Raw genomic sequence first — 21,864 nt, 5'->3', positions numbered from 1 at the left:
TTTTTTTTTTATCGAACAGTGGCACAAAAATTTTTACAACATATTTAATGAACTAAACCCAGTGCAAGAGTTCGAAGAAAATGAGTCCGAAAAAGACGGAGCCATGTCAGACCCTTTTGATGCTCTCTTCTTTGATGCCATCACAAGAGAAGAGGTTCTTGGTAGCATCGGCAAGCTCAAGCCTGGGAAAAAGTCATGTCCTAACAAGATAATTGACGAAATGCTTAATTACGCTAACACTACGGTTATATATTCTTGTTGTTTATTTCAATAAACTTTTCAGCAGTGGTATCTTTCCAAAGCTATGGGCCAAATCGATAATAGTACCAATTTACAAGAAAGGTGACGCAGACCAGCCCAATAATTACAGAGGAATAGCATTAACTAGTGTCGTTAGCAAGGTTTATACTAACGTCTTGAACAGAAGACTCTCAAAATGGGCAGAAAGAGAAGGTAAGATACTAGAAGAACAAACAGGCTTTAGAACAGGATACAGCACTGTGGATAATATTTTTTACTTTTTATGCAATTGTTCAAAAGTTTCTGAATAAAAATTCTAAACTGTATGCTGCTTTCGTTGACTTTAAGAGAACCTTTGATTTTGTAAACTGAAATGCTCTATGGGCAGTCGTGAGAAATAATGGTGTAAAAGGCAAACTTTACAAGGCCTTTAGGAGTGTTTATGATTCTGTTCTGGCGTGTGTTCATGATAAAAGCAGCTACTCTATTATTTCAGTTGTCCAAGAGGAGTGAAGTAAGGCTGTCTCTTCAGCCCCCTGCTGTTTTCGTTTTTCTAATCAATGAATTGGCAATTGCTTTATCAAGATGTGGGAAACACGGTATACAACTAATGCCTGGTGGTGTGGAAATCTTCCTGTTGTTGTTTGCTGATGATGGTATTTTGCTACCAGATACTGTCATTGGTCTACAGAATCAACTTAACATGCTAAAAAGATAGACAGATTGACTAGATCTAACAATTAATCTCGAAAAAACAAACACGATAATCTTCAGAAAAGGCGGACATTTAGCTGCTGTGGAGAGAGACAGATCGACTAAATCAAACTGTTAATCTCGACAAAAACAAACATAGTAATTTTTCAGAAAAGGTGGACATTTAGCTGCTGTGGAAAAGTAGTTCTATGAGAAATGAAGAGCTGAAGGTGACAAATTCATACAAATACCTAGGGATGGTTTTCACGACAAAACTACGTATTGGCAGTGCCTTACTGGATGTGTGTAGGAAAAGAAGGAAAGGGGTTTTGGATATATCAAGAACGCTGAAAAGATTAAATACAACAGATATTCACTTCTTTTGGAAGCTTTTAGATACACAAATCGAACTGATTTTAACATATGCAGCAGAGGTGTGGGGTATAGAAGAGGATGGCAATCATATAGAAAAAGTGCACACCTTTGCGATCAAAATATTCTTGAATGTGCCATTACATACATGAAACAAACTCGTGAATGGAGAAACAGGAAGATATCCTTTACTTATTAGAACAATAGTAAAACGTATCAGATACTGGATAAAACTGACTAGATTGCCAATGACAAGATTATGCAGACAGGCCTATGGAATGCTTCTAGTACAACACGAATCAGGTCACTCAAATTGGGTTTCAAATGTGCAAAAGACCTTATGCGAAAACGGCTTTGGTACTGTTTGGCTTAGCCAAGATGTTGAATGTGAGCATATCTTCGTAAATGAATTTAAAGACAGGCTGGTATTTTGCTATTAGCAAACCTGGCACTCTGAAACAGACGCTAGCGACAAACATATATAGTTTCATTCGTTTAAAGACGCTTTCCGGGCAGAAAGATATCTATCATTTGTACTGATAAATGGTTTATAAGCAATGGTACTTAACTGAAAATTCTTCGAACGATGTTGTCCATCTTGTGGAAAATGTGTACTGCCTTTGCAGCCAAACGTAAAAAAACTGCTTTGCATTAAATGTACTCAAAAACAACCCAAGTGATAACAACGTTATGAATTTGCTTTCCAGCAACAATGAATCTGTAACGTAAATAAAGGAATATACAAATTCACTGCGAAAGCGATAACGTTAGAAAAAAAAAAAATTGATGAACTGTCGAGTTCAAGACGATCTTGTATATCGGTCTTGTGCGTGCGCGTGGTTGCTCTCTCTCTCTCTCTCTGTGACCATGAATTAAAATTAAATGCATTTCATTTGTTTACACTTGTCATTCCAATTGTCACTCCGTCCATGTCTAAAGAGCCTCAACGCTGAATGGACAATAAAATAGTGTCAGTGTCAGAGTCAGACACACCCCATCACACACACACACACACACACACACACACACACACACCATCACACATTGAAGCCATATTTCACCAAAGTCCAAAACCATTCTATCAATAAATGACAAGCAGTTAAGTGTTTGTGTAGCAAATATTTATTGCACAATTCAATCACCAATATGTTATCAAAGTTTTTAATTAACAAGCAATATATATATATATATATATATATATATATATATATATATATGTGTGTGTGTGTGTGTGTGTGTGTGTGTGTGTGTGTGTGTGTGTAGAAAGTAATGTCATATCTAGAGAGACAGAGACAGACAGACACAAATAGATACAGAGAAAGAGACAGACATAGAGAGAGAAAGACAGTTAGAAAGAAAGAGAGACAGACAGACACAGACAAAGACACAGGAAAACATTTGATTGCAATCCTTTGGATCAAACCGTTCTGTTGTGGGGACATGACACACACAATTCTTTCATATCCTTTATTGTGTAAAAAAAGAAGAAGAAAAAGAAGGCACCAAGTGATCATCCAGAGCTTTTATCGAAGACAAGGAAAATGGGGAAAAGAAGCGCAGAAGACGGTTAAAACAACACAACTGTTTGAGTACCGCCGGTCGGAAACCTTGAATCGTAAACACTTCAGAGTTATGTCACCGTGCTTCAGAGTTCTTCAAACTTTGTTGGGGTTTGTGGACCATACTTTGCTGGGGTTTGTGGACCAAACTTTGCTGGGGTTTGTGGACCATACTTTGCTGGGGTTTGTGGACCATACTTTGCTGGGGTTTGTGGACCATACTTTGCTGGGGTTTGTGGACCAAACTTTGCTGGGGTTTGTGAACCATACTTTGCTGGGGTTTGTGGACCATACTTTGCTGGGGTTTGTGGACCAAACTTTGCTGGGGTTTGTGGACCATACTTTGCTGGGGTTTGTGGACCAAACTTTGCTGGGGTTTGTGGACCATACTTTGCTGGGGTTTGTGGACCATACTTTGCTGGGGTTTGTGGACCAAACTTTGCTGGGGTTTGTGAACCATACTTTGCTGGGGTTTGTGGACCAAACTTTGCTGGGGTTTGTGGACCATACTTTGCTGGGGTTTGTGGACCAAACTTTGCTGGGGTTTGTGGACCATACTTTGCTGGGGTTTGTGGACCAAACTTTGCTGGGGTTTGTGAACCATACTTTGCTGGGGTTTGTGGACCATACTTTGCTGGGGTTTGTGGACCAAACTTTGCTGGGGTTTGTGGACCATACTTTGCTGGGGTTTGTGGACCAAACTTTGCTGGGGTTTGTGGACCATACTTTGCTGGGGTTTGTGGACCAAACTTTGCTGGGGTTTGTGGACCATACTTTGCTGGGGTTTGTGGACCATACTTTGCTGGGGTTTGTGGACCAAACTTTGCTGGGGTTTGTGGACCATACTTTGCTGGGGTTTGTGGACCATACTTTGCTGGGGTTTGTGGACCAAACTTTGCTGGGGTTTGTGGACCATACTTTGCTGGGGTTTGTGGACCATACGTTGCTGGGGTTTGTGGACCATATTTTGCTGGGGTTTGTGGACCATACTTTGCTGGGGTTTGTGGACCATACTTTGCTGGGGTTTGTGGACCATACTTTGCTGGGGTTTGTGGACCAAACTTTGCTGGGGTTTGTGGACCATACTTTGCTGGGGTTTGTGGACCATACTTTGCTGGGGTTTGTGGACCATACTTTGCTAGGGTTTGTGGACCAAACTTTGCTGGGGTTTGTGGACCATACTTTGCTGGGGTTTGTGGACCATACTTTGCTGGGGTTTGTGGACCAAACTTTGCTGGGGTTTGTGGACCAAACTTTGCTGGGGTTTGTGGACCATACTTTGCTGGGGTTTGTGGACCATACTTTGCTGGGGTTTGTGGACCATACTTTGCTAGGGTTTGTGGACCAAACTTTGCTGGGGTTTGTGGACCATACTTTGCTGGGGTTTGTGGACCAAACTTTGCTGGGGTTTGTGGACCATACTTTGCTGGGGTTTGTGGACGAAACTTTGCTGGGGTTTGTGGACCATACTTTGCTGGGGTTTGTGGACCATACCATACTTTGCTGGGGTTTGTGGACCATTCTTTGCTGGGGTTTGTGGACCATACTTTGCTGGGGTTTGTGGACCAAACTTTGCTGGGGTTTGTGGACCAAACTTTGCTGGGGTTTGTGGACCATACTTTGCTGGGGTTTGTGGACCATACTTTGCTGGGGTTTGTGGACCAACCAAACGTTTAGAAGGGTCCACACAATGCCCCACGCATCACACTGTGGTCAGCTCTGGTGGGTCGCTGTACAAGAGGCTTTAGTCTTCAGTTGTTGTATCTTCACTCCATTTTAGTAAGTGGGTCTCCTTGTGTTTTTAATCGTATTCTGTATATCTTTCGGCTTTTTTTCCTTCTTTTTTTGACACGTTCTCCAAAAAGCGAAAGTTGACAAGGGTGAGAGAGGAAAATGAGTGACAGACGAGACTGAGAAAGAGAGAGAGAGAGAGAGAGAGAGAGAGAGAGAGAGAGAGAGAGAGTACAAAAAAGATTCAGAAAACACAAAGACAAAGAACGAGACAAACAACCAAACAAACGAACAAACAAAAAACAGCAGCAACAACAACAACAAAAAAAAGAAAGAAAAAAAGAAGAAGCTGTGAACAGATATCCGACAAACATCAAGAAAGCACCAATCATTGTCCACAATTAAAAAAACACAAAAAAATTCAGTCAAGCATATCAAAGCATGTTAAACATTCATGACTTGTTCAATGATTTATATAATGCAATTTGATGACTTATAAGTTTTTAAATTATATCAACCATGAAGCCCCCGCGCCCCCTCCCCCCTCTCATTTATTCCATTCAAACTGCATACCCACGTATCTTCAATATATGGTTGGGTTGGCAGTAAACCGATTTGGATTGCACGGGAGAACGAGAAAAAGTCATAGAAAGGCTCAGTGACTCTCAACTCAACAGTGCACAACACTGACCAGAAAGTGATGTGTGTCAACAGCAGTGTCCATAGCATCACCAGGAAACCTGGTTCAAAATATCCCATGCAGCGATGCCCCAAGACATTTGTTTCATGTTCACTTCTGAACGACAACTTTGTTGTTATCATGGTTGTTGTAGTAAGAGCGGAATATAATTTCGGTTTGTTTTCTTTTCTAGTGAAATGTCTGATTTTATCCAAAATGCAAACTATTATCAAAGAGATCAACATGTATGCGTGGTAGTTCAACAAAACTGTACTTCCCACAATAGAAGACAGGTATGTTGCACAGTGGGAATATAACACAACACCTGTCAGATTTCAGTTGAAGTCGGTCTCTCTCACACAAACCGACGACCAAGTGGAACAGGTGGTGCCACTGTTCTCTACTGCTGGTCTTTGAATCCAGTCTGTCCATTAATCTGTCATCAGAAGAAATCACTTCAGGGTTTTATTAATGATGGTCAATGGTAGGATAGCTGAGTGCTCACGCATACTCACTCAAGCATACTCATACACGCATCCCTCTACCCCTACACACACACACACACACACACACACACACACACACACACACACACACGTTTTCACACACATACTCCCCCACACCTACACACACTTACATTCACCACATTTCTCCCATCTCAATCATCACCCACACCCCCTCCACGTCCATCTCACGCATCCACGTCCAGATGCAGTCCAACACTCATCCACCCCCCGAACGACCTTCACGACCAGCCTCTACAGCATCCTTAGGTGATGCAAAACGGCCATTAGATGTGTTATAATGTAAGCACTAAACTAACCCTACAGCAGCAGACCTGTTCTATGCAGGATGCGGAGGGCTGTGTGCACGTCCTTGTGACGGCTGTCCCTGGAGGAGGAGGTCAGGTACTTCAACAGCTCCAGCAGCCTGAGCCACGTGACGTTGTCAGTCCGCCAGTGCAGCATTCCCTTCAGGTGAACCTCCAGGATCTTTTCACCATCCTTTGTCAGCTGAAAAAAAGGACCAATAAAATGCAAAACAAAAAAATAAAACAAAAACAGAAGAAAAATGGACTTTACAACTTGCAAAGTTCGGGACTTCAAACTCCAATCGTTTCAACAGGAATACAAACTACAACTGTTTACCTCCCCTGACAGCCCTTGTTCCTCGCAGAGTATCGTGAAGGGGCCACCCTGTGCCATCCACTGTCCACTTCACACTCTGATCACACATGTAAATGTCTTCAGTCCATCAACAGGACTGCTTTGGGAATCATTTGCTTCTGATGGTAACACTTTTAGTGGAAGCGACTCAAAAGAGAAATTTAGTTCCCCATTTCCTTGTTGAAGCATCTCTGTGATAACTGTCTTTCCCATTACAGCCTGAGCATACGGGATTACTGTTGAGTGTGCAATGCTTGTCATTGTCATTATAGTAGTAGTAGTAGTAGTAGTAGTAGTAGTAGTAGTAGTTGTAACAGCACTAGCAGTAGCTGCATAGTCATCATCTTCATCATCATCATCAGTACCACACGTGGAGACACAATGCCCACACTTGCCGAAACGTGTGGCCTTCAGGCTGCTGCCACCAACACCACCAGGAAACACCAGCTGTAGTGGACAGGAACACCACCACCAGGAAACACCAGCTGTAGTGGACAGGAACACCACCACCAGGAAACACAGCTGTTGTGGACAGGAACACCACCACCAGGAAACACCAGCTGTAGTGGACAGGAACACCACCACCAGGAAACACCAGCTGTTGTGGACAGTGTTGTGGACAGGAACACCACCACCAGGAAACACCAGCTGTTGTGGACAGGAACACCACCACCAGGAAACACCAGCTGTAGTGGACAGGAACACCACCACCAGGAAACACCAGCTGTAGTGGACAGGAACACCACCACCAGGAAACACCAGCTGTTGTGGACAGGAACACCACCACCAGGAAACACCAGCTGTTGTGGACAGGAACACCACCACCAGGAAACACCAGCTGTAGTGGACAGGAACACCACCACCAGGAAACACCAGCTGTTGTGGACAGGAACACCACCACCAGGAAACACCAGCTGTAGTGGACAGGAACACCACCACCAGGAAACACCAGCTGTTGTGGACAGGAACACCACCACCAGGAAACACCAGCTGTTGTGGACAGGAACACCACCAGGAAACACCAGCTGTAGTGGACAGGAACACCACCAGGAAACACCAGCTGTGTGGACAGGAACACCACCACCAGGAAACACCAGCTGTTGTGGACAGTGGTGGACAGGAACACCACCACCAGGAAACACCAGCTGTAGTGGACAGGAACACCACCACCAGGAAACACCAGCTGTAGTGGACAGGAACACCACCAGAAAACACCAGCTGTAGTGGACAGGAACACCACCACCAGGAAACACCAGCTGTAGTGGACAGGAACACCACCAGGAAACACCAGCTGTAGTGGACAGGAACACCACCAGGAAACACCAGCTGTAGTGGACAGGAACACCACCAGGAAACACCAGCTGTAGTGGACAGGAACACCACCACCAGGAAACACCAGCTGTAGTGGACAGGAACACCACCACCAGGAAACACCAGCTGTAGTGGACAGGAACACCACCAGGAAACACCAGCTGTAGTGGACAGGAACACCACCAGGAAACACCAGCTGTAGTGGACAGGAACACCACCACCAGGAAACACCAGCTGTTGTGGACAGGAACACCACCAGGAAACACCAGCTGTAGTGGACAGGAACACCACCACCAGGAAACACCAGCTGTAGTGGACAGGAACACCACCAGGAAACACCAGCTGTAGTGGACAGGAACACCACCAGGAAACACCAGCTGTAGTGGACAGGAACACCACCACCAGGAAACACCAGCTGTAGTGGACAGGAACACCACCACCAGGAAACACCAGCTGTAGTGGACAGGAACACCACCAGAAACACCAGCTGTAGTGGACAGGAACACCACCAGGAAACACCAGCTGTAGTGGACAGGAACACCACCAGGAAACACCAGCTGTAGTGGACAGGAACACCACCACCAGGAAACACCAGCTGTAGTGGACAGGAACACCACCACCAGGAAACACCAGCTGTAGTGGACAGGAACACCACCACCAGGAAACACCAGCTGTAGTGGACAGGAACACCACCACCAGGAAACACCAGCTGTAGTGGACAGGAACACCACCAGGAAACACCAGCTGTTGTGGACAGGAACACCACCAGGAAACACCAGCTGTAGTGGACAGGAACACCACCAGGAAACACCAGCTGTAGTGGACAGGAACACCACCAGGAAACACCAGCTGTAGTGGACAGGAACACCACCAGGAAACACCAGCTGTAGTGGACATCACCAGACGTGCACACATGGGAAAAGCAGGTTGGAGTGGAGGTGAAAGACCCGACAACTTTCGTTCTAAAAGGTCAACACGACCTGTCGCTGTGGTCCTTGACAAGACCTTACAGAGGCGTCATAAAAATGCGAACACCACACTCAAAATGTGTGGACATAAACTGGGTACAGCATGCCATGCTATCCACTATCATCATCACCATCGCCGTATTATTATTATTGTTATTACTATTATGATCATTATCATTACTCCTTTAAATATTTTCATTATCATCATTTAAATATTTCCATTATCATCATTATTATCAAAATATCTTCACTCTCACTATTATCACAATCTTGATCACTATCATCAACATCATTATCATCATTGCCTCCTCACCCACCCCCAACCCTCGCCCTAACCACACATATTACACACACTTACGTGCGTCAGAAACCGCTTTCTGCAATGATCTTTGCAAAAGACGCGGCCATGGGTTTTATTCTTAAAGTTGGGACAGCTGTGCAGTACTTTGTTGACGTGGTCTGTCCAGACGGCAGGACGCCTGGTATCGGAGTCCGGGGAGGAGGAGAGGAAGGGGAGGAGGAGGCAGGCCACGGCCCACAGGTCAGCCGCCATCAGCAGCCCTTCAAACCGGACACTGCTCATCTCTTGGTGCCAGAACGGCAGGTAGTTGATGGTGTGGCCTGAAAGCCGTACAGAGAACATGTTTTACTCTCTCTCTCACACACACACGAACATACACACGCACACACGCACACCGGGTCAGACCTTCAAAACAACACCAGAGGTAATCATCGACAGGCCACAGAAGGTATTTTCACGCTACTACTACTGGTACTGCTGAATAGTTCTGATGTGGTGAAAAATCCCCTTATAATGGGCTCTAAGCGCATCACATGAAACTATACATACACAATAGTGAATAATGGTACACAACTGCACGTGAGGACGTAGAGGAGAAACACACACACACACACACACACACACACACACACGTTTATATCTATATATATGTAAAAGGGGAATGTATGTGGATGACACCGACCTCCGGCCAGGTAGTGATAGCAAGGCTCTGGGCTCTTGGCCGACTCAAAGTCAATGAGGACCACTGACTCTGGTTGCTGGGGGTCCCGTACCAACACGTTCTCCCTGAAAACAGTTCACCAGTGTTCACAGTGAGTGCTGTGTGACTGACCTGTACCAACACGTTCTCCCTGAAAACAGTTCACCAGTGTTCACAGTGAGTGCTGTGTGATTGACCTGTACCAACACGTTCTCCCTGAAAACAGTTCACCAGTGTTCACAGTGAGTGCTGTGTGATTGACCTGTACCAACACGTTCTCCCTGAAAACAGTTCACCAGTGTTCACAGTGAGTGCTGTGTGATTGACCTGTACCAACACGTTCTCCCTGAAAACAGTTCACCAGTGTTCACAGTGAGTGCTGTGTGACTGACCTGTATCAACACGTTCTCCCTGAAAACAGTTCACCAGTGTTCACAGTGAGTGGAGTGCTGTGTGATTGACCTGTACCAACACGTTCTCCCTGAAAACAGTTCACCAGTGTTCACAGTGAGTGCTGTGTGATTGACCTGTACCAACACGTTCTCCCTGAAAACAGTTCACCAGTGTTCACAGTGAGTGCTGTGTGATTGACCTGTACCAACACGTTCTCCCTGAAAACAGTTCACCAGTGTTCACAGTGAGTGCTGTGTGATTGACCTGTACCAACACGTTCTCCCTGAAAACAGTTCACCAGTGTTCACAGTGAGTGCTGTGTGATTGACCTGTACCAACACGTTCTCCCTGAAAACAGTTCACCAGTGTTCACAGTGAGTGCTGTGTGATTGACCTGTACCAACACGTTCTCCCTGAAAACAGTTTACCAGTGTTCACAGTGAGTGCTGTGTGATTGACCTGTACCAACACGTTCTCCCTGAAAACAGTTCACCAGTGTTCACAGTGAGTGCTGTGTGACTGACCTGTACCAACACGTTCTCCCTGAAAACAGTTCACCAGTGTTCACAGTGAGTGCTGTGTGATTGACCTGTACCAACACGTTCTCCCTGAAAACAGTTCACCAGTGTTCACAGTGAGTGCTGTGTGATTGACCTTGGAAAACAAAGTGCATCTCTATCAGTTCTGTAATTGACTGATTCTTCTTGCGAGTACATTTTAGTTAAAGGAAGGGGAGCTCAGAAACGGGGGTTTTACAAGGCACACCACACCATAATTCATGCTGCAACACTATATCTGTCATAACATACCACGCCATGATCCTTGCTGCAACACTATTTCTGTCATAACATACCACGCCATAATCCTCGCTGCAACACTATATCTGTCATAACATACCACGCCATGATCCTTGCTGCAACACTATTTCTGTCATAACATACCACGCCATAATCCTCGCTGCAACACTATATCTGTCATAACATACCACGCCATGATCCTTGCTGCAACACTATTTCTGTCATAACATACCACGCCATAATCCTCGCTGCAACACTATATCTGTCATAGCATACCACGCCATGATCCTTGCTGCAACACTATATCTGTCATAACATACCACGCCATAATCCTCGCTGCAACACTATATCTGTCATAACATACCACGCCATGATCCTTGCTGCAACACTATATCTGTCATAACATACCACGCCATAATCCTCGCTGCAACACTATATCTGTCATAACATACCATGCCATAATCCTCGCTGCAACACTATATCTGTCATAACATACCACGCCATGATCCTTGCTGCAACACTATTTCTGTCATAACATACCATGCCATAATCCTCGCTGCAACACTATATCTGTCATAGCATACCACGCCATGATTCATGCTGCAACAATATTTCTGTCATAACATATCCTACGATAATTCATGCTGCAACAATATTTCTGTCATAACATATCATACGATAATTCATGCTGCAACACTATTTCTGTCGTAACATACCATGCCATGATCCTTGCTGCAACACTATTTCTGTCATAACATACCATGCAATGATTCATGCTGCAACAATATTTCTGTCATAACATATCCTACGATAATTCTTGCTGCAACACTATTTCTGTCATAACATACCCCACGATAATTCATGCTGCAACACTATTTCTGTCATAACACACTCCACGATAATTCATGCTGTAACACTATTTCTGTCGTAACATACCATGCCATGATTCTTGCTGCAACACTATTTCTGTCATAACATACCCCACGATAATTCATGCTGCAACACTATTTCTGTCATAACACACTCCACGATAATTCATGCTATAACACTATTTCTGTCGTAACATACCATGCCATGATTCTTGCTGCAACACTATTTCTGTCATAAAGGAAATCACGCTCCCTCTTTCTTGGTGTATCACTGATATCTCCACTAATACTGAGGGTGGGAGAGAGAAGGGGTGAGACTGGGTGGGCTACAAACGCTCGACTTAAAAGCAACAACAACAACAACACACACACACACACACACACACACACACACACACACACACTGTTTTTAATGTACAGTCCTTTGAGGGGGATCGGGGACGATGTTCTCGTGGGCTGAGCGGTGGAATCTAAAGAATGTGCGTGCGTGCGTGCGTGCGTGCGTGCGTGTGTGTATGTGTGTGTGTGTGTGTGTGTGTGTGTGTGTGTGTGTGTGTGTGTGGTTATTGTTTAGTTAGCTGCGACAGACGAAAAGACACGTACAGTTTAATGTCACAGTGCGCCACTTGGTTGTCATGGAGGAAGTGTAAGGCGGACAGCAAACTGCAGGAAAACCGGTACAGCTGCTGCAAGTTCCAGGCACACTCCTTCACCATCACACCTGTCAGTCCAAAAACACAATCACAGAAACACCATTCATAAAGGAATTAAACAAGCAAACAAATAAAGAGGCAATTAAACAAATGCATGGATGGAGAAGCTCCTGGAAAATGGGGACGTCTGTTCCAGGGTCCACAGGCACTGCTTAGCCGTTACTCCTGGGTCCTGGCAGACCCCCCCCCCTCCACCCCTCTCCCAAAAATCAACAAGAAATCCATAATAAACAAAAGGAAAACAATAAGATATGACATAAAAAATGATAATAAAACCCAACAATAAGAAATGAACAAATAAATGAAACAAGAAAACAATGATACATAAGTAAATCTGTAGACTGAACTGGTACTCGGAACTATTACATAAGTACATTGGTTTATATTTAAAACACATCATATGACTGCGAGAGAAATGCATTGCTATAATAAAACAAAAAAATCAACAGGGACCTAAAAACTCCCAATGACACTATCAAGGCTGACTTGAATCTGGGGAAAACATAGAGGGTGAACTTGACTCAGACTGTAGCGGACACACACGCTAACGCACACGTGCACGTATGCACACAGACACACAAACACACAGACGCAGACACACACACACAGACACACAGACACAGACACAGACACAGACACACACACACACACACACACACACACACAACTAACCATCTATGAATTCTTCGAAGATCCAGATGACATCATGTTCTTTGTATACTGCGTGGATCTTGGGCAGAAAGCGATGGGGATGTCTGACCAGGAACTCCAGGCCAACCAGTCTGTTATTGGTGGATTCAATCTGACCACGTACATTTTGAACCATTGCTCATTGTATGCACTAACAAACAGAAAAGTATTAGGGGGTGGTGTGTGTGGGGAGGGGGGGCCGGGGAGGGGGGGGGGTCGGGGGGGAGGGGGGCGGGGTTCAAAGAAAAATCTTTAAAACATTCTTTTAATTTTCCAAAAGCACTGTGCAGTCTTTTTCTAAGTCAGGGGGCTGCAGCTCCCACGTTCACTCGTGTCAAGAGGGCTTTTACGTGTGTGATGTTTTTCACTCACCATTCAGGCAACCGCACTCTATGTTCGGTTATTTGTATTTGTATTTCTTTTTATCACAACAGATTTCTCTGTGTGAAATTCGGGCTGCTTTCCCCAGGGAGAGCGCGTCGCTACACTACAGCGCCACTTTTTTTTTTTTTTTTTTTTTCCTGTGTGCAGTTTTATTTGTTTTTCCTATCGAAGTGGATTTTTCTACAGAATTTTGCCAGGAACAACCCTTTTGTTGCCGTGGGTTCTTTTATGTGCGCTAAGTGCATGCTGCACACGGGACCTCGGTTTATCGTCTCATCCGAATGACTAGCGTCCAGACCACCGCTCAAGGTCTAGTGGAGGGGGAGAAAATATCGGCAGCTGAACCGTGATTCGAACCAGCGCGCTCAGATTCTCTCGCTTCCTAAGCGGACGCGTTACCTCTAGGCCATCACTCCACAGTACATATTAGTGTTTCCATTACTAAACGATGACAAGGCTTGTGGGGTCTTCAACGAATGTATTTGATCTTCGGTGTGTATACAGCCCCAAAAAACCAACATGATCAAGATTTACACCTTGATGTGAAATTCCATATTCCTACCTGCTCCGCATCAGTGCGAAGAATTCTGTCAATTTGCATGCGAAAAAAAACAAAACAAAACAAACAAACAAAAACAAAACAAAACAAAACAAAACAAAACAACAACAAAAAAAGAAAAAAAAAGAAAGAATAAAGAGCCGTATACCTATGGACAGGAAATGTACCCACCAGTTTTGATTGAAATATGGCACCAGAACAATAAGAGCAAGCAATCTGTGTTAAAATGAGATTTCTTAATGCAGTCCTGTTGTTATTAAAGAAGAGATGCCAAGCAAAGAGTGAGCATTAATTTTGTTTGGGGTGAATAAAATTTTGAAGCCCAGGAAGCAAAAGGTTGCTCACAACAACCTGATCTGGTAGCTTGACTTTGATGGAGATCTCTTCAAGAATGACACGCAATGACAAGGAATCCATTAGCTCAAGTTCTGGGCCTGGTGTAGGCGAGCATTAACGAATACTGCCTCAGTCCAGAAGGCATCTGTCCAAAGATTGGTTAAATTCACATGTGTAAGTAAAAATTTTTGCACCATCGTGCAAAAGAAAAGGTTGATGCAATTTGTTTCTTCTCTGTGCGAAGCTCGCATCGATGTTCGAATTTCGGGTGTATGGAATGTCAGCTTTAATCACAAGACGCCGACATCGGAATTAATTCAGTCAAGGACCCTTTGGATTAAAAGTCAAACGCTCTAACCACTCGGCCACTGCGCCCATCCATATAGTGAAATGACAGCAGTACAGTGACATACTTCTGAACACAATAGTTTTACATAACTATAAGCTAATTGTATACTCTGACCACACAATACGAAGACCGACATACCCTTTCACACAGCATTATATCTTTTGAACACACTGATGACACATCCACAAATCACGTCATACAAAAGCAGCCTGATTATAACATACTTCATTTGAATTCATCAACAAAAAAGACCAACAAACCTTTTTAGATTGCAGGAGAAGTAACCAAACGTATCCCTAGAACACAATAAAAACGAGGTGAAGTCTTCATGGCTGACGTGTTATTGTTGCTGAACCGGAACAAGCGGAAAAGCTGGAGGGTGGGAAGAAGGGAGGAGAAGGCTGTTGTCCAAGTCTGTGGCCTTGTGGGCACATTATCATCGGCTCACACATGAGTCAAATCGACCAGCATACTTTATTCAGTACAGTAGTCATATCATACCCTTTGAACATAGTAGCAACAAAAAAGATACCTTTTTATACGTGACAGTAATTGTAACTTACCTTTTGAACACAACAACGAAAGAGACCAACATACCTTTTTTAATATAAATTGTTTTGTCGTGCGCAGGTCTTGGCAGAGGAAGACACCGTACTTGCCAGAGTATTTTCTGGACTGATGGAGATCCTTCTTCACAACGAAGTCTTTGTTCTCCTCGTACTTCAACACTCCTTTGTCCATTCTTGTTGTGATTACCTGTACACGTGAAAGACGGTAATCCAGATTGAATGTGGAACACACACACACACACACACGCACACACACACCATGTGTGAGGTGTGAGCTCTCTCTCTCTCTCTCTCTCTGTCAAAAACAAAACAAGCTACACACATAAAGACAAACCAGGGCACAACACACACAGGCACACCGACTGAAGTAACCCTGGCACCCATGAATGAGTGAAAACCAAAGGAAACATCAAACATCACAGCAAGCAGACACTAACGTGAAACCAAAGGAAACATCACAGAAAGCAATCACTAACGTGAAACCAAAGGAAACATCACAGAAAGCAATCACTAACGTGAAACCAAAGGAAACATCACAGCAAGCAATCACTAACGTGAAACCAAAGGAAACATCACAGAAAGCAATCACTAACGTGAAACCAAAGAAACACCACAGCAAGCAATCACTAACGTGAAACCAAAGGAAACATCACAGAAAGCAATCACTAACGTGAAACCAAAGGAAACATCACAGAAAGCAATCACTAACGTGAAACCAAAGAAACACCACAGCAAGCAATCACTAACGTGAAACCAAAGGAAACATCACAGAAAGCAATCACTAACGTGAAACCAAAGAAACACCACAGAAAGCAATCACTAACGTGAAACCAAAGGAAACATCACAGAAAGCAGACACTAACGTGAAACCAAAGGAAACATCACAGCAAGCAGACACTAACGTGACACACAGACTGAAACCGGAGAAACCTACACAAGTCACGTTCCACGCACAGATGCCAGAATCCTTTGGCTGGCGTGGAAGTTGTTCCACGAACTCCAGAAGCCTTTCCTGAGTCCCGTACCTCAGACCTTCACAGTCAGCACCGCTCAAAGACGCGCAACCTTCTTGGTTTTGTCCAAGATCATAGACGGCACCAGAGTTGTCGGAACAGTTTTCTTCTGAGCCGCTTGAGCTGAAATCCAATGTGTGACCTGGAGAGCATGACGAGTCCTGGGACGGGACTTGGTCCCACTTCATGTGGAGTTTCTCTGCATGTCTCATTCGTTTCAGGTCCAAGTCAGAGTCCACAGTGAGGGAATCATCGTCCGACACGACAGCTTGAACACTGCTGACACGGCGCGTTTTTGAAGACAGGCCTGATTCTGCGATTGCCACGTGCAGTGCCTGCTGCTCCAGCTGTGGCGGAGAGCTGTGGGCCAGACTGGCTGTGCGGCCCTCTCTGGTGGTGACCCCCAACAAGCCCAGGCCCTTCCCCTCAGAGGGGGACACGTAGAAGCAGCCAGTGTCGACGCTGTCCCTGTATTGTGCAGGACGTGGACAGAAACGCCGCATGTCTTCTGCAGGGTCCACTGGCCAGCAGGCGTGGCCACAGCCCGGGAAACACTGGGCCTCCCCTCCACATCGTCGGGGGTCTTCTAGCGACAAGCGATTCAGCAGCATGCCATTCAGTAACGTCGTCACCTCGTCGCTCCAAGCGCCCCTGATGGTCAGGGTCGTTCTGTTTTTCATCGCCATGGTGTTTGTCCGTGTCTGCTCACACACCTGAAAACATGACGCAGTTCAGCTGAAACCTTGTAAAACCATCGTTTGAAATAAGTTGAATATGTTAATTTCTATTTAGGGCGTTTCTACAGGAAAGGCCAGGTCAGTGACTACCTCACACAGTCATCACCATCACTAACAAACCAGCTGATGACTCTAACCACCACCTGGTGGCGGCCGCTAACCAACTGCCTGTGCCAGGTCATGATGCTTTGTGGGCAACAGTAAGTCCTCTCCCCAGCATGGATTGGAAACCAAACCACACCAAGCACAGACAGACAGACAGAGGAAGAGAGAGAGAGAGAATGTACAAAATGTACTGGGAAACAGGCACAACCCCATCTCTGTGGCGGCACAGTGCGGGGAAGGAGTGCAGAGAACGAACAACTCCGTCACGTGAAGACAGCGTGTCACAGCCTTCATAGCTGTCTGACCCTTAAGGACTGTCTTACCTGGGAGTCTGACCTTAAGGGTGTCAGTTACCTGGGAGTCTGACCCTTAAGGACTGTCTTACCTGGGAGTCTGACCTTAAGGGTGTCAGTTACCTATAGCTATTAAAATAAGAAACAGTCCCATAGTGGGAATTGTAACTCTCTGATCCGAGAGAAATGAGGATGTGCATTTAAAAGTAAAACAACTGGCAGATGACACAACCTTGTTTCTTAGAGATATAGAGGACATGAATAGAGCGTTTAACATTTTTACTTCTTTTGAAAGATTCTCTGGACTGAAATTGAATGAACATAAAACAAAGGCACTAAGACTAGGTAGACAGAAAAGAGAGGTAAATCTTCCATTCTCAACAGTAGATAGAATAAAGATATTAGGAATCCATTTCGAAAGTAACCGAATGGCCAAAGACATTGAAGATAACTGGACAAGCAGGATTGATCGAGTGAACAAAATCATTAAAGAGTGGAGTATACGTGACTTAAGTATTCAAGGGAAAGTAGTCGTGATAAAATCATTTCTTGTCAGTCAAATCATTTACGTTATGCAGTCGATTGACCTTCCAACTGAGGTTCTGAATGAAGTAAACTCAATTCTGTATAAGTTTCTGTGGCAGAAAAAACACAGTAACAAGAGAGCTTTCGAGAAAGTTAAAAGAAAAGTAATGGAAGCGAGTGTAGAAGAAGGTGGTCTGAACATGATAAACATGATCCAGCTCCAAAAATGTTTTCACCTACAATGGGCAGGAAAACTGTTTGGGGCGACAGCCAAGGAAAACTGGAGTGTGATCCCTAAATGGCACATGGATAAACTTGTTAAAGAAAATGTGTTTCTCTTAAATTGTAGATCAAAAGATCTAATAGGTTTGAACATGATAGATAACGATTTTTGGAAAGATGTAGTTAGTTCGTATCTTGACAGCAGGCCGTTAAAATCACTTTCAGACATCAAAAGTAACAACTTTCACTCCCAATTGCTGTTTAACAACGCCTTAATAAAGTATAAAAACAAATTATTATTCTTCAAATCTTGGAATGAGAAAGGACTTGAACAAGTAAAGGACATAATCAATTTCAGGGAAAATAGAGCGTTGTCTTTAAGAGAGATACAGGATATAGTGCGTAAAAACAAAGCAGGCATTGTTTTTGAATATAACGCATTGATAAATTCGATACCAAAGGCATGGCTTCAATGGATAGAAAGAGGGGAAAAGGAGGATGGAACACAGAAATGTGATGTAAGCCTGTACAACACAAATTTAAAACAGATTAAAAAAAACAACACTCATAAACAAAGAGAAAACTGTTCCCAACGCATACTACTTCTGGCTCAGAAAATTTGGTATCCACTTACTCGGGTCAACCTGGTCTATAGCGAGAGATATAACAAAAGAAACTAGATTAAGAGTTCTGCACTGGAAAATTTTACACAATATCTACCCCACCAATATCCTTCTAAACAAAATGAAAGTAGCAGAAAACAATAAATGTCCCTAAGATTTGGTAGATTACATTGAACACTTTTTTTGATTGCCCAGTAACACACAACTTCTGGAAGTATATTGAACAAAAACTACTAACAGAAACAAGTGTCCACTTGAAACTGTCAGCATCAGATATCCTGTTTGGGATTGAAAATTCACCATATCTAAAAGGAAATTATGCGTATATCAATAATATAATATTAGTGGGTAAAATGTGTGTAAGTATCTATAAAAAGGCCAAATCAGTCTTTCCCTTTCAGGTTATTTTTGAACGAGAATTTGAAACAAGACGAATTCACATGGAAAAAAACACCTCCATCTACAAATAACGTCAAATGATCAAATGAGAAGTGAGAAAGAGACAAATATGCACACAGAAAGTACACCTGGACAGAGTGGGTACAAAGTTAGGACAAAGTACCTAGGAAGGTTCATTTCACACCTGGACAGAGTGGGTACAAAGTTAGGACAAAGTACCTAGGAAGGTTCATTTCACACCTTGGCAGAGTGGGTACTAAGTTAGGACAAAGTGCCAAGGAAGGTTCATTTCACATGTGGACAGAGTGGGTACTAAGTTAGGACAAAGTACCAAGGAAGGTTCATTTCACACCTGGACAGAGTGGGTACTAAGTTAGGACAAAGTGCCAAGGAAGGTTCATTTCACACCTTGGCAGAGTGGGTACAAAGCTAGGGACACAACACCAAACCGAAACGGGTCCTCGAACCCCGATCACCAGTGAACACTGGATCAGAAGTCTACGAAGCCAGCTTTACCACGGTACCTGCTGGAGACACACACCACTTACATCCGCGTTCTGGAACGAGCGATGACGTCACGAACTGGGATAGTCATGGTTATCTCCCGTTCATGGGGTATCTTAGGAACACCAGTCACTGTCACCAGCACGATTCCTGGGAACATCAGTCACTGCTGTCAGCACGATTCCTGGGAACACCAGTCACTGTCACCAGCATGATTCCTGGGAACACCAGTCACTGTCACCAGCATGATTCCTGGGAACACCAGTCACTGTCACCAGCACGATTCCTGGGAACATCAGTCACTGCTGTCAGCACGATTCCTGGGAACACCAGTCACTGTCACCAGCACGATTCCTGGGAACATCAGTCACTGCTGTCAGCACGATTCCTGGGAACACCAGTCACTGCTGTCAGCACGATTCCTGGGAACACCAGTCACTGTCACCAGCACGATTCCTGGGAACATCAGTCACTGTCACCAGCACGATTCCTGGGAACACCAGTCACTGTCACCAGCACGATTCCTGGGAACACCAGTCACTGCTGTCAGCACGATTCCTGGGAACACCAGTCACTGTCACCAGCATGATTCCTGGGAACACCAGTCACTGTCACCAGCATGATTCCTGGGAACACCAGTCACTGCTGTCAGCACGATTCCTGGGAACACCAGTCACTGCTGTCAGCACGATTCCTGGGAACACCAGTCACTGTCACCAGCATGATTCCTGGGAACACCAGTCACTGTCACCAGCACGATTCCTGGGAACATCAGTCACTGTCACCAGCACGATTCCTGGGAACACCAGTCACTGTCACCAGCACGATTCCTGGGAACATCAGTCACTGTCACCAGCACGATTCCTGGGAACATCAGTCACTGTCACCAGCATGATTCCTGGGAACACCAGTCACTGCTGTCAGCACGATTCCTGGGAACACCAGTCACTGCTGTCAGCACGATTCCTTGTCCAAGTTGTTATCATGAACTGTTTATAGGGAGATTAGCCAAGCGATTGGGTTTCGCAAGCACACACACACACGCACACACACACACACACACACACACACACACATGATGAGAACTATTCAGACCGTTCTCAGGGAAAACGTGGAACACTTACCGCCAAACACGTCGTTGACGTTTTTTCCAGTATGTCAGGTGGTGTGGTTGTTGTCGTTGTTTCATGAGTTGTGGCAGGCGTGCGTGCAGCACGGACTTTATATGGTCTGTGGCCGGCAGTCATCGCCATACAGCACGCCACACGCCAAGTCAGCATGCCACACAGCACGCCACACGCCAAGTCAGCATGCCACACAGCACGCCACACGCCAAGTCAGCCTGCCACTGCCGGTGTTTTTCTGTCCGGGTTCCCGTCACATATCACTCGTGTGGACTGTTTGGTCCATCACTGGCACAGCGCCCTGCGCGTTCTCTGAGGCAATTTGAACTTAACGACAACACAGATAAGAGAGAGAGGGAGAGAGACAGAGAGGATAGATACATGAAAAGACAGAGAGACACAGAGAGAGGGAGGTTGGAGAGAACATTGGAGGGAGAGAGAAACACAGACAGACACCGAGTTTCAGTTTTCAATTTCAAGTAGGTGTCAAAGAATGTGGACTGATCCATATGCGCCACACCACACATGCGACAAAAAAGGAGCAGATGCCTGATATCCACACACAGCACACACATAGAGAGACACAGACACAGACATAGAGTGAGACACAGACATACACAAAGAAACACAGAGAGACACAGACACAGAGAGACAGACACAGACATAGAGAGACACAGACACAGACAGACACAAAGAAATACTGAGAGACACAGACATAGACACTGAGACACGGACATAGAGAAACACAGACATCGAGAGACACAGACAGACATAAAAAGACACAGACATAGACATAGAGAGACATAGACATAGACATAGAAAGACACAGACATAGAGAGACACTGACATAGAGGCACACAGACACAGAGAGACACAGACATAGAGAAACAGACATAGAGACAGACATAGAGAGACACAGACACAGAGAAACACAGAAATA

At 44.6% G+C, this 21,864-nt stretch overlaps 2 protein-coding genes across 2 annotated transcripts; one reads left to right on the top strand and one right to left on the bottom strand.

The window, feature by feature from the left end:
* The first annotated feature begins 1,683 nt into the window (after positions 1 to 1,683).
* LOC143277995 (uncharacterized) lies at positions 1,684 to 4,541 on the top strand. Its single transcript, XM_076583008.1, has 2 exons — positions 1,684 to 1,692; positions 2,934 to 4,541. Exons 1-2 carry the CDS (start codon positions 1,684 to 1,686, stop codon positions 4,539 to 4,541), a joined length of 1,617 nt encoding a protein of 538 aa, XP_076439123.1.
* Positions 4,363 to 21,008, bottom strand: LOC143277979 (uncharacterized). Its single transcript, XM_076582987.1, has 9 exons — positions 20,925 to 21,008; positions 16,314 to 17,105; positions 15,408 to 15,566; positions 13,165 to 13,294; positions 12,383 to 12,500; positions 9,703 to 9,806; positions 9,078 to 9,340; positions 6,113 to 6,287; positions 4,363 to 5,710 (listed from the first exon to the last, which is right to left on the bottom strand). Exons 2-9 carry the CDS (start codon positions 17,076 to 17,078, stop codon positions 5,706 to 5,708), a joined length of 1,719 nt encoding a protein of 572 aa, XP_076439102.1. The 5' UTR covers positions 17,079 to 17,105; positions 20,925 to 21,008; the 3' UTR covers positions 4,363 to 5,705.
* Positions 21,009 to 21,864: the final 856 nt, after the last annotated feature.

The sequence above is a fragment of the Babylonia areolata genome, chromosome 35 (assembly GCF_041734735.1).
Source record: "Babylonia areolata isolate BAREFJ2019XMU chromosome 35, ASM4173473v1, whole genome shotgun sequence".
In the NCBI taxonomy this organism is placed as follows: Eukaryota; Metazoa; Mollusca; class Gastropoda; order Neogastropoda; family Buccinidae; genus Babylonia; species Babylonia areolata.
Note: the sequence above shows the minus strand (reverse complement) of the source record. Positions and strands in the feature narration are given on the sequence as shown.